Below are 12,554 nucleotides of genomic sequence, written 5' to 3'. Positions count from 1 at the left end.
TGTGTGTGTGTGTGTGTGTGTGTGTGTGTGTGTGTGTGTGTGTGTGTGTGTGTGTGTGTGTGTGTGTGTGTGTGGGGTGGGGGGTTGTGTGTAAGGTGTCGCTAAAGTCGATAGCAGCCTTATCTCTTCCACCGGGACAGAGTTTGTGAGGGAAGCTGGCCTCGCTCCAATGGAAGACGTGAAGCATGCGGCCTACCTAGAAAGGTAAACATATGCGGTATGGATGATTTTAAATAGACTCAAGGTGGCCAACACTAAACAATGCCCTGTGCATTTTGAATTTCCATAACCTTATTAAATAAACATACAAAATATGCATGCATTCCCTGTTATTTGCATTAAAGAAGCAGCAAGGAGGAACTCGCACAACACTGGTGCCGATGCATGAATGATTTTAATGCATAAGGAAAATAAAGAAGGTGCTACCCAGTGAAGTGCAAAACGTTTTTGGTCCTTCAGAGCATCATCAGTGCCAAACTTTTCAAATAAAAACTTTGCATTAAAAACATCTGAACACTTCAAATGACTGCTGCAGCCAGCCACTTGTAACTGAGAGTTTGGAGAGGAATGATTACATATTTTGGCAAAATTTGTCTCCAATTGTCTTAAATTGGCAAGAGCATGCTCAGCCTCTACAAAGCTCATCTCCATTTGTGAAAATTCTAGTGTGGAAATGGTTCATTTTTTTCTTTTCCACAATCATCTCTGCTGAGTCGACAGTCTCTCTGGGACAAGGTTGAGGTGGAACATTTAACCCACTGCTTAACTGAGACTGAGGGTTATTGCTGGATAGGCCTACACAAGGCACAACTTTTATTATTTTTTGGCCCCATAAAGATATTCATAATCTACCAAGGGACGGGCCATGTCAAAATGAAGAGCAGCCAAGAACAAGTGAACAATAAACTCTAGTCCACATTGGCCTACACAAATAAATATTCTATTTAGTAAAGACTCTTATTGCCCACAACCTGTCAAGTCAAGTCAAGTTTATTGTCAATTTCTTTACATGCACTGGTCATACAAAGAATTTGAAATTGCGTTTCTTGCTCTCCCATGCAGACATAGACTAATCTAGGTAAGGACATAGACAGTATAGACATAGACAGTACTCATACATGGACATAGACAGTATGGACGTAGACATTGCTCATACAGACATTTAAAGTGCAAGACTGGACAACAGAAGACTTGTAGAGAACATACATTAAGAGGAGGTATTTTGTTGTTCTTTTTCTAAAAGTCCTTTATAGCGTTCTGACATAGTAATAGTAGCATTTGAAGAAATAAATAATTGAAAAAGGTTTTTATTAAATACACCAGCAGCAGTATGTGTGTGTGTGTGTGTGTTTGTATGTGTTTTGTGTGCGTGTGTGTGTGTGTGTGTGTGTGTGTGTGTGTGTGTGTGTGTTGTGTGTGTATGTTGTGTGTGTGTGTGTGTGTTTAGTGCAGGTAGAAAGTGCGGTGTGCGTCTGTGTGTGTGTACCTGTGTATGTGTGTGTGTGTGTGTGTGTGTGTGTATGTGTGTGAGTATGAGTTGTGTGTCAGTTATGGTGCTTGCAGTGAATGAGGGACACTTTGTGCATCGTGGTGCTCAACACATTAATTTTCCACTGGGATCAATAAAGTTATTCTACTACTAGTAGTATATTTATCATATGACTATTTTTCTTAAATATGTATATAGTTTTAGCATATTAAGCTTACTGAACTGTCTGTCTGAACTAAGCTGATAGCCAGCTGAAACGGAAAATTCTGGTATACTCTCTGCCTTGTCCTCCACTTCAATGTCAAAATAAATACCTGGTGACACATCACTATAATATTTTTGACATGCACCTTTTTGCATGACATACTGTATTCAGAAGGCAGGTGTCTTGACCTCTAACTATGGTTTCACTGCATCTGTATAGTGGTGAATGTTTTAAAGGTACGGTAGGCTACTTTGGTTCAGTCTGTGTGCTGTGTTTATCTTGTTACTCGGGACGAGGCTAGCCACTGAGGGTCACCAGGTTAGAGAGGTGTGTGTGTGTGTGTGTGTGTGTGTGTGTGTATGTGTGTGTGTGTGTGTGTGTGTGTGTGTGTGTGTGTGTGTGTGTGTGTGTGTGTTGTGTGTGTGTGTGTGTGTGTGTGTGTGTGTGTGTGGGGGGGGGGTTGTGTGTAAGGTGTCGCTAAAGTCGATAGCAGCCTTATCTCTTCCACCGGGACAGAGTTTGTGAGGGAAGCTGGCCTCGCTCCAATGGAAGAGGTGAAGCATGCGGCCTACCTAGAAAGGTAAACATAGTATGCGGTATGGATGATTTTAAAATAGACTCAAGGTGGCCAACACTAAACAATGCCCTGTGCATTTTGAATTTCCATAACCTTATTAAATAAACATACAAAATATGCATGCATTCCCGTTATTTGCATTAAAGAAGCAGCCAGGAGGAACTCGCACACCACTGGTGCCGATGCATGAATGATTTTAATGCATAAGGAAAATAAAGAAGGTGCTACCCAGTTGAAGTGCAAAAACGTTTTTGGTCCTTCAGAGCATCATCAGTGCCAAACTTTTCAAATAAAAACTTTGCATTAAAAACATCTGAACACTTCAAATGACTGCTGCAGCCAGCCACTTGTAACTGAGAGTTTGGAGAGGAATGATTACATATTTTGGCAAAATTTGTCTCCAATTGTCTTAAATTGGCAAGAGCATGCTCAGCCTCTACAAAGCTCATCTCCATTTGTGAAAATTCTAGTGTGGAAATGGTTCATTTTTTTCTTTTCCACAATCATCTCTGCTGAGTCGACAGTCTCTCTGGGACAAGGTTGAGGTGGAACATTTAACCCACTGCTTAACTGAGACTGAGGGTTATTGCTGGATAGGCCTACACAAGGCACAACTTTTATTATTTTTTGGCCCCATAAAGATATTCATAATCTACCAAGGGACGGGCCATGTCAAAATGAAGAGCAGCCAAGAACAAGTGAACAATAAACTCTAGTCCACATTGGCCTACACAAATAAATATTCTATTTAGTAAAGACTCTTATTGCCCACAACCTGTCAAGTCAAGTCAAGTTTATTGTCAATTTCTTTACATGCACTGGTCATACAAAGAATTTGAAATTGCGTTTCTTGCTCTCCCATGCAGACATAGACTAATCTAGGTAAGGACATAGACAGTATAGACATAGACAGTACTCATACATGGACATAGACAGTATGGACGTAGACATTGCTCATACAGACATTTAAAGTGCAAGACTGGACAACAGAAGACTTGTAGAGAACATACATTAAGAGGAGGTATTTTGTTGTTCTTTTTCTAAAAGTCCTTTATAGCGTTCTGACATAGTAATAGTAGCATTTGAAGAAATAAATAATTAAAAAAGGTTTTTATTAATACACCAGCAGCAGTATGTGTGTGTGTGTGTGTGTGTTTGTATGTGTTTTGTGTGCGTGTGTGTGTGTGTGTGTGTGTGTGTGTGTGTGTGTGTGTGTGTGTGTGTGTGTGTGTGTGTGTGTGTGTGTTTAGTGCAGGTAGAAAGTGCGGTGTGCGTCTGTGTGTGTGTACCTGTGTATGTGTGTGTGTGTGTGTGTGTGTGTGTATGTGTGTGAGTATGAGTTGTGTGTCAGTGTGTGTATCAAACTGCCTGTGTGGCTTGAACGTCAATAAACGACACTATGTGGAGTCACATGACAGGAGAGCCACATGAATAGGCAGTAGGTAACTGCTCACCCCTGCTCTACAGAGAACCCTGGTGATGACGTGACGATGTCAACAAACAGCCCAACTCTGTCCCGCTTTCACAACTTCTGTCCCACTGTAGGCCTACCACCAGCATGTGACCAGGGGCCTATGCAACAAACCTGGTTCAGGAGTAACACAGGTTAAATTAAGAGGTAAATAATCTAATATAAGAGCCTGGAGTCCTCATTAAAACAGGCCCCTGTTGTAGTGGGCATGATAACACACGTCTCATCTGAATGGCCGGTTGCAAGTTCAAATCCCACCTGACCTCTCTCTACATCTCCATCCATGACTGAAGTGCCTTTGAGCAAGGCACCAGACCCCACATTGCTCCAGGGACCGTAACCAATACCCTGAAAAATAATAACTATAAGTCGCTTTGGATAAAAGAAAGTGTCAGCTAAGTGTAATGTAATGCAATGTAATGTAATGTAATGGCCGTGATGGAATTCCAAGTGGTGGATGATGGAATTCCAAGTGGTGGATGACCAAATGTTGTAGTTTTAGGCTATCTCTCTTACACGCCTTTGAGCTGCATATGCCCATCTCAAATTACAGTGATTGTACAAGTTCATTAGGGAAGACTCTTTTTTGCATTTATGTGTATTATGCATAGAATTTCTTATTGGTCATCATCATTTCTGTAGTTTCTTCCCCATCTCGTACCATGGAGAAACTAACCTGGTCACTTGACATGTTTCAAAACCTGCCAGTCTTTGGGTTGCTGCCAAGTTGTACAGCACTTCGATATGCATGACTGCATGAACATAGGCATATGGCAACTATAACCAGTTAGGCCAATACAAATATTTAAACAGTTGTTTTTTTCTTTTTACAGGCCTAGCCTATACAAATGGCAAAAAACAACTTATTTTAACAAAATTATAGTGATGTATAGTCATTTAGTATGCATAGCAAGGTCTCTGCTATTTAAATATAATATCACGTCATTGTAGGCCTATGTATTTGGCCGATGTCTAATTATATTAAATAGGGTGCTCAATGTTCAAAACGAATGGTCTCAAATACAAAATGTAATCCCACACTTTCTTAAATTGTAGGCTAGATTTTATATTTAGTAACTTTATTTTATTTATTTTTAATTAATTGACTTCAATAAACCTGTCATTGATTATTATTATTATTATTATTATTATTATTATTATTATTATTATTATTATGGACTTATTTGGCATACGCTTAAAATGACAACACGTGTGATGTTTAAATAGACAAAATAAGAAAATGAGCTCTTGTAAATCCTTATCAAAGCATGCATTGTACTCCTCAAACCATAAGCTTTCAAATAATGTATGATTTAGTGTTGACTATTTAAACATCACACGTGCTGTCATTTTAAGCGTATGGGGAATGGGCCGGTTCGCACAAATCGGGCCCTCATCACCCCAAAGGCGAATGATGTTGTGTAAATCATACATCATTTTAAAGGTTACTGTGTGAGGATTTGAGGATTTAAATGCATGCTTTGATAAGGATGTACAAGAAGTAATGTTCTTATTTTAGCTGTATAAACATCACACACGCTGTCATTTTCAGCGTATGCTGAATAACCCGGTTTGCACAGATCAGGCTCCCATCACCCCAAAGGTGAAGAAAGTTGTCTAAATCATACATTATGGTACAAGAGCTCATTTTCTTATTTTGGCTATTTAAACATCACAAGTGCTGTCATTTAAAGCGTATGCTGAATAACCCGGTTTGCACAGATCAGGTGGTGAAGAATATTTAAAAAAACGCAATGGTGAAGAATATTTTAGCCCTGGTTCGGGTTCGTGATCCGGATCACAACCAAAATGTAATCAGTTGTTCCTTTCGTCATTTCCAATAACTCCACAAAGTTTCATCCAAATCCAATCATAACTTTTTGAGTTATCCTGCTGACAAACAGACAGACAGATAAACAAACAGACAGACAGACAAACAAACAGACAGACAGACAGACAGACAGACAGACAGACTAACACGACCGAAAACATATCTTCCTTGGCACCACAGGTAACTATGAAGAAAAACAACATAGGCCTATCACTCAATCAATACAGATGATATCAATATCATACCATCTCCTCAATAACTACAATACATACAGTATTATGGAATTGACTGGTGACTGAGCAAGGGTGGCAGTTAACCCATTGATGCCTGAAGCACCAGCAGACATGGGTGCTAAATGCCTAGCCCTTTATGGGAAATGGCACTTTCTGCTTATATCTCAGCCCCTGAAGCACATAAAACATGAGATAAGTTAAAGTTTAAACTCTAAGACGCTCATATTGCATTATAATGTGTTAAATTAGCTCTAACATGCCAACATTTGTAATACAAATATCTCAAATATCATGAACCTGAATGTTGCATCATGCAGTTCCAGGTGCAAGGGTCAATGTTGCGCAATGCAACATCCAGCATCAATGGGTTAATTGTGATAAGTATTTGTCTTTCAGTTTCATTACTAACATCGTATTGGACTTGTGGTTTGACAGGAATCGGGACAGAAGGACACCTTCTTCAATCAGGATAACATGGTCTTCTCTGTAGCCAACCTCTTTGCTGCAGGCACTGATACTACTGGGACCACGCTGCACTGGGGCCTCCTGCTCATGGCCAAGTACCCACACATACAGGGTAAGAAAGACAACTAACCAAGTAGCCTACCTACACATACAGGGTAAGAAAGACAACTAACCAAGTAGCCTACCCACACATACAGGGTAAGAAAGACAACTAACTGGTGACCAGTCTCACAACAAGGGCTGTTACTAGGCATAAGCAGAGTAAGCAGAGTGCCTAGGGTCTCAACCAGTGTTATTATTATTATTATTTAATTATGAGGGGTGGTGGCTCCTTACCAGTTATGCTTAGGGCCTCCAAAGCTTAGCAGCGGCCCAGTTCACAAGAGCCGTCGAAATTGATTGACACTGATGACATCACACACAGACTGAGGAGGGCGATCAACTTTACTAATGGTGCATTCCCCAGAGGTAGGAGCTTCCTAGTAGGCAACAAGAAGGCAGCTACCTCCAACTTGAAAGCGTTCCAACCAGCAAGTCAAACAAACTACAAACATGGAGGGACAAAAACTACATATCCACTTCTCAAAGATGTCAGTAATGTAAACAACATCATGCGTTATTTTCATTTAGCCGCATTTCATCTTTGAAATACGCAATGTCAATATAACTACACCTCAGAAAAGTTAATAGGCTGTTTTGCAACCGTTAACCTGTCTGAATCAACTTTATTTGTCCATAGAATGGTGATGTGCAACATAAACTATTACTGTGATACTGTGTAATACTGTGCGCTGCCATTGCTGTGATGACATCACGATTGTCAATGGGGCGAAGTCGGTTTGCTTCGCTTTTGCCCCAGCTCGCGACTTGAACATTCCACTTCAACAGGCGTTCCAATGCATTTCAGCAAGTAGGAGGTCAGAAACATTCCATCTCCCAACCCTGGGGAAGGCACCATAAGCGTCAATGCTGAAATGTTTGCAGATCGGGTCCATGAGGAGATTGACAGGGTGATCGGTGGCAGACAGCCAGTGGTGGAGGACAGGAAGAGCCTTCCCTACACTGATGCAGTGATCCACGAGACCCAGAGGATAGGCAACATCGTGCCCATGAGCATTCCACACATAACCAGCTGCGATGTTGACTTCCAAGGATACTTCATCAAAAAGGTGTAGTTAAAAAAGTACATTTGGAAACTCCAACTCCGATTGTCATTGTGACACAGCACACAAGTGAACACTGCACACAACAAAAAAATGCATTTATGCCTCACCCGAGCAAGGGGGCAGCCCTCAATGGCGTCCCAAGGGAGCAGTGCGGTGGGACCTTACCATGCTCAGGGTACCTAAGTCATGGAGGAGGATGGGGGAGAGCACTGGTTAATTACTTCCCTACTTCAAAGTGGCTTTCAATAATTTTCTGTGAGATTTTGACAAATCGTAACATCTATATTGTCACTCCAGGAAAGGAATCACCCTCACTATAATAGACTCAGAAATTGAGCAGTCTTGCCAGATCGGACGGTTTCTCGCCAAATCGGGCCGTTTAGGAAGGCGGTCTTCGGGTAGAAAAGGGCACACGATCATCATCTCATCTGGCAACCCTGCCGAGACTCTATTCGTTGCAGCAATGCAGGTTACGGTTTGAGGATATTTTGTGATACTGAATCGGTCATGCTTGTGTGTGTATGCAACTTATTTGGTATAATTTACTCGGAGTTATTGACAACTATGTACATAGGTGTGTATATAACCCGCACGTTCAGTAAAGCAGACTGTGCAAGCTTCCCAGAAGACGCTGATGGCAATCTAGCAACATCACAAGCCCAGACAGAAAGATATTCAGACCCTCGTCTTCGCGTGTAATGGCATTGTACAACATTATGCTGTGTTGTATTGTGTTGTATTATATGATGTTGTGTTATATATTATTATAGATACACAACACATACGGCAAACGAAGCATCACATTATTTTTGACACTTTTAGAAGTTCATTTCACATACAGGAAGAACTTTGCTTATGGGCTGATGACGTCATTACGTAAAAGTTTGTGGTTACGGGAGTCTTCACCAAGATGGCGGTCTGCTTTGGTCTGACTGCTGAGTAATCCGAAAATTTTGAGGCCCATTGCCAGTCTAGGTTAATCTATGTCTATGGGTCCAATCCCTACACGTTCCACCCAGAACACTTCCTGGATGACCAGGGACGCTTCGTCAAGAGAGACGCCTTCATGCCCTTCTCAGCAGGTACAGATCACAGACCTAGATTAACCTAGACTGGCAATGCCCCTCGAAATTTTCGGATTTCTCAGAGCCTCAGAATCGTAGTCCGCCATCTTGGTGGAGACTCCCGTAATTACGTAATGACGTCATGCACCGATGGGTTTTTTTTTAAGATTTTTTTTGCAACACTGGTTCAAGCACAGACCTAGTTTTACGGAATCCTGAGAGATCTTTCAAGTTGTGGCTTTCTTCTGGCACATTAAGTAGGCCTAGTAAAGTTGGACCAGGCCATGTGTAACGTCTTTAGCTCTAGTATAAATTAATGTTCTAGAAAAGTCTCGCTCTCAAGTGGCTCGTTATTTTCACAGCTGCAATGTGTTTGGTAATGAACAGCTGTGCCGTGTTGTTGCTAGGTTACCTTCAGCGTCCTTTTGGGGGGGCTATTAATAATAGCACAGTTAGCTTTACTGAAAACGTACGGCTTATTTAAGAAATATACATACCTATATACATAGTTGTCATTACATCTGAGTAAAGTACATAAAATAAGCTTCATACATGTAAGCATGGCCGATTCAGTGTCACAAATATCCACAAACCTGCATAAGCGGCAACGAAAACAGTCGGCTTCAGGGTTGCCAGATGATACTGATTATTTTTGCCCATTTTTACCCACAGACCGCCTTCCTCAACAGCCCGATTGGGTGGGAAACCGCCCGATCTGGCAAGATCGCTCAGCTTCTGGCTCTCTAATAAAACGTTTGGTGGTAGTGAGGGTAATTTCATTGGTGGAGTGAGAATTTAGACGTTACGACTTGTCAAAATCTTACAAAAAATGATTGAAACCCACTTTGATAACGTTGTAATCACCGTTTGAAATCGTATGCATTCCTATGGCTCACAGCTGCGATAGTCTCCACTAGGCGGAGCTACGTCTGTGGGAGGAGCCCACAGGGCGCGAAAAAAGCAAAGATGGCTGCGCCCAGTCAATCCGAAAAGCTGCCACTGGCTAGAACCGCCCATTGCCAGTCTAGGTTAATCTAGATCTGTGGTACAGATACATAGCCAGGCTGTACCCTCCTAGTGACGCAACACTTTCAGCGTTGCAACTAGCCAGGGGTCCGTATCTCGAAAGCGTCTTTGCTAACGACGGTAGCAACATCTTTCGTAAGTGCGACTCAACTCTCTCTCGACAGCGACGCTCACCACTAAATCCAAGGGAATGGTGTTACGTCTTAAGACGGTCTTTAGACGGACGGTTAGCAACGACAAGAATCGAGAAACAGACCCCAGGTCAAGAACAATACAAGTACTTTCTGAGTTCCCGAAAACATGGGAACTCCTCCCACTTTGTCGGTAAGCAAACAACCGTAAGCAAACCAAGGGAGGCGGGTCAACCATGCCGTTTGGGAAATGTTAATTGTTGTGCTCTTGGTCAGACCAAGTATCGAAAAGATTTGAACGTCGATAATAATCAGGCTAACAGATACATATTCCTAGTCAGTTGCTCCTATGTAGGGTTGACAACTGTCACTAAAAAAAATACGAGACACTTCATCTTGGCGGGGGTTCTGGGGCTCCTCAACCAGAAAATTTCCCATTTCTTAGATGTAATTTCCGGAATTTTAACGCATTTCAACGCCCCGTGTCCCGTTTCAGTTCAATACGGAACCCATGCTTTTATCTCGAAATACGGGACGATTCCGTATTTCAAGGGACGGTTGGCAACCCTACTCCTACGTATGTCACACTGAGACTCCTATGGAGAGTGAGTAGGATGCTTTGACTCATTACTGATATTGCAGAATGCAAGCCTCTATGTTGCTCTTGTCTGATTTTCATAGACTTCAGATCACGTACCGCGATTCTGGTCTGACCAGGTCTATTAACGAAGCGTTTCCATACAGGAAGAACTTTGTTTCCATGGCCTGGTTAACCCGGGACTCACTAGTTTGACGCCGTGTCGCCCAAGAGGGCTGTACTTGCGCCTTATATCATTCAGAGTGACAGCTGCCCCACGGTACAGAAAAGCAAATGGCGCACTTCTGCACTTCATGCACTATGTTTCAGTGCGTAACTAATACGGGCAGACGCACTGAAACATGAACGCTGAAGCGCACAAGTGCCCCATTTGAGATTCAGCCGTGTTTTCCGTTGATGTAGTAGGCTACACATCAAATGAACTAGTGGACCTAAAGTTATTTTTTTAACAACACATTCAAGTAATTTTGCAAACGACACCCTGATGCAACCGCATTTTTATTAGCAACTAGGCCTAATTATTTGTTAAACGTAGCTGCGTTGAGGTCCCGTTATTGCAATCGAGGCATAGGCCTATTAGAAGCATTAGAGTTCTAAGTTTGCTCGCAGTTGCCTTGAATCGTGAATTAACCTTAATAATTATTTTTGTAGGTGGCCAACATGTAACCTAATAATAAAAAAATTGCATACCCTAGGCCGATGCCACTTTATCTTGACAAGATCTTTACAAGAAGCTCGCCGTTGCTTTGAGTCCAGAAGGTCCGTTATTGCTGGCATATTAGACGCATCAGCGCTCTAAGTTTGGAAATTGGCTCGTAGGCCTAGTTGCTTTGAGTCAAGGTCCCAAGCCAAGGTTTGTGGATTAACCTAAATAATTATTTTTGCAGGTGGCCAACATAACCTAATAATAAAAAAACCTTGTTACCGTTTAAGCCGTATGCCATAATAGTCTGGCAATGCAATTTATTAGACCGTTACTAATAGCCGAACAGTTTGCCGTGTGCCACTGATTTAGAATTGAAAATGAGGCGTATTAGAATTGAGGCGTAAGATTGAGAATTAAAGAATGTTTTCGTGCACGCCGATTGAGAATTAAAGTAGCCTAATGTTTTTGTGTATCGACAAAACCACCCAGCACTACAGCTGTGCACGAGCTCCCAAATCCACGAGTACGCACAACCCAAATCCCGCCCATCCGCACAACCCAAATCCCGCCCATCCTGGCCGACACGGCGTCAAACTAGTGAGTCCCTGGTTAACCCGCCTCCCTCGGCTTGCTACTGGTTGAGGGCTGTGCCGAAGTTTAAACCAAACATTTCTTAGCCCAATAGAACGTCTCTGCTTAAACCACGTCACTGCTTTGAACACGCCTCTACCCAGGACGGTTGGAAATGCTCAGTTGATTGGTTCCAGACAAAGTGGGTGGAGATCCCGCTGTAGCGGGATTGAGCAAGCTCCTGGCCCTACTGTGTGTAGCTGAGCCGAAAGCGTTGCGTCACCAGTAGGGCGGAGCCCGGCTAATGTTGCTCTTCCTTCGTTTCTTTCGTAATGAAAAAACACGGGATATAACTCAGTTGAAACGAGCATCTTAACATACATTTACATACTAGGCTTATATCCTTTTTTTTATGTCCTCAGGTCGCCGAGTGTGTCTGGGAGAGAGTTTGGCGAAAATGGAACTCTTCATCTTCTTCGCCTCTCTCCTTCAACGCTTCCGCTTCACTGCGCCCCCTGGTGTCTCCGAGGATGAACTGGACCTCACTCCATTGGTGGGATTCACATTGAACCCCTCTCCTCACAAGCTCTGTGCAGTGGACCGCCTTTGAGTTTTGGCATGAACAGAGGAACTTTTTCTTTCCACATGTTGGAGAGTGAACACCCTTTTACAACACTGATATGACAAATGTACATAAGTATTTATTTAGATAGTGCTTTTTTTCTGTCCTGAGGATCGGCACATTTACTGAGGGAGAGTCTTTTCTTTCTAAATCTGAGTTGACGCAATTGAGTTATTAGCTGCTCCTTATTTTGTTAATGATGTGTTTGTGTAGGAGAGTGATATCTCATACCTTTGTAATAAAAATAGTTTCAAACAAACAAAATGTTGGGTCATTTGTGCAGGATCCTATTCACATGCTACCAGTTCAGGCAATGATCATGGATTATACTACATACAAAAAAGGGGGTATTCACATTATTTTCAGGGCCATCTAATATTCGTGTGTGTGTGTGCCAACGTTGTGCCATTTTTTCCACATTAAATCACGTCAAGGGAGCTTTTGCGTTGTACGAATATTT

At 42.1% G+C, this 12,554-nt stretch overlaps 1 protein-coding gene across 1 annotated transcript; it reads left to right on the top strand.

Annotated features, from left to right (window-relative positions):
* Positions 1–6,117: 6,117 nt before the first annotated feature.
* Positions 6,118–12,302, top strand: LOC134464956 (cytochrome P450 2K1-like). Its single transcript, XM_063218303.1, has 5 exons — positions 6,118–6,129; positions 6,242–6,383; positions 7,256–7,440; positions 8,408–8,519; positions 11,895–12,302. The coding sequence occupies exons 1-5, from the start codon at positions 6,118–6,120 to the stop codon at positions 12,080–12,082; spliced, it is 639 nt and encodes a 212-aa protein (XP_063074373.1). The 3' UTR covers positions 12,083–12,302.
* Positions 12,303–12,554: the final 252 nt, after the last annotated feature.

The sequence above is a fragment of the Engraulis encrasicolus genome, chromosome 2 (assembly GCF_034702125.1).
Source record: "Engraulis encrasicolus isolate BLACKSEA-1 chromosome 2, IST_EnEncr_1.0, whole genome shotgun sequence".
NCBI lineage: Eukaryota > Metazoa > Chordata > Actinopteri > Clupeiformes > Engraulidae > Engraulis > Engraulis encrasicolus.
This window is presented reverse-complemented; position numbering and strand designations above follow the sequence as displayed.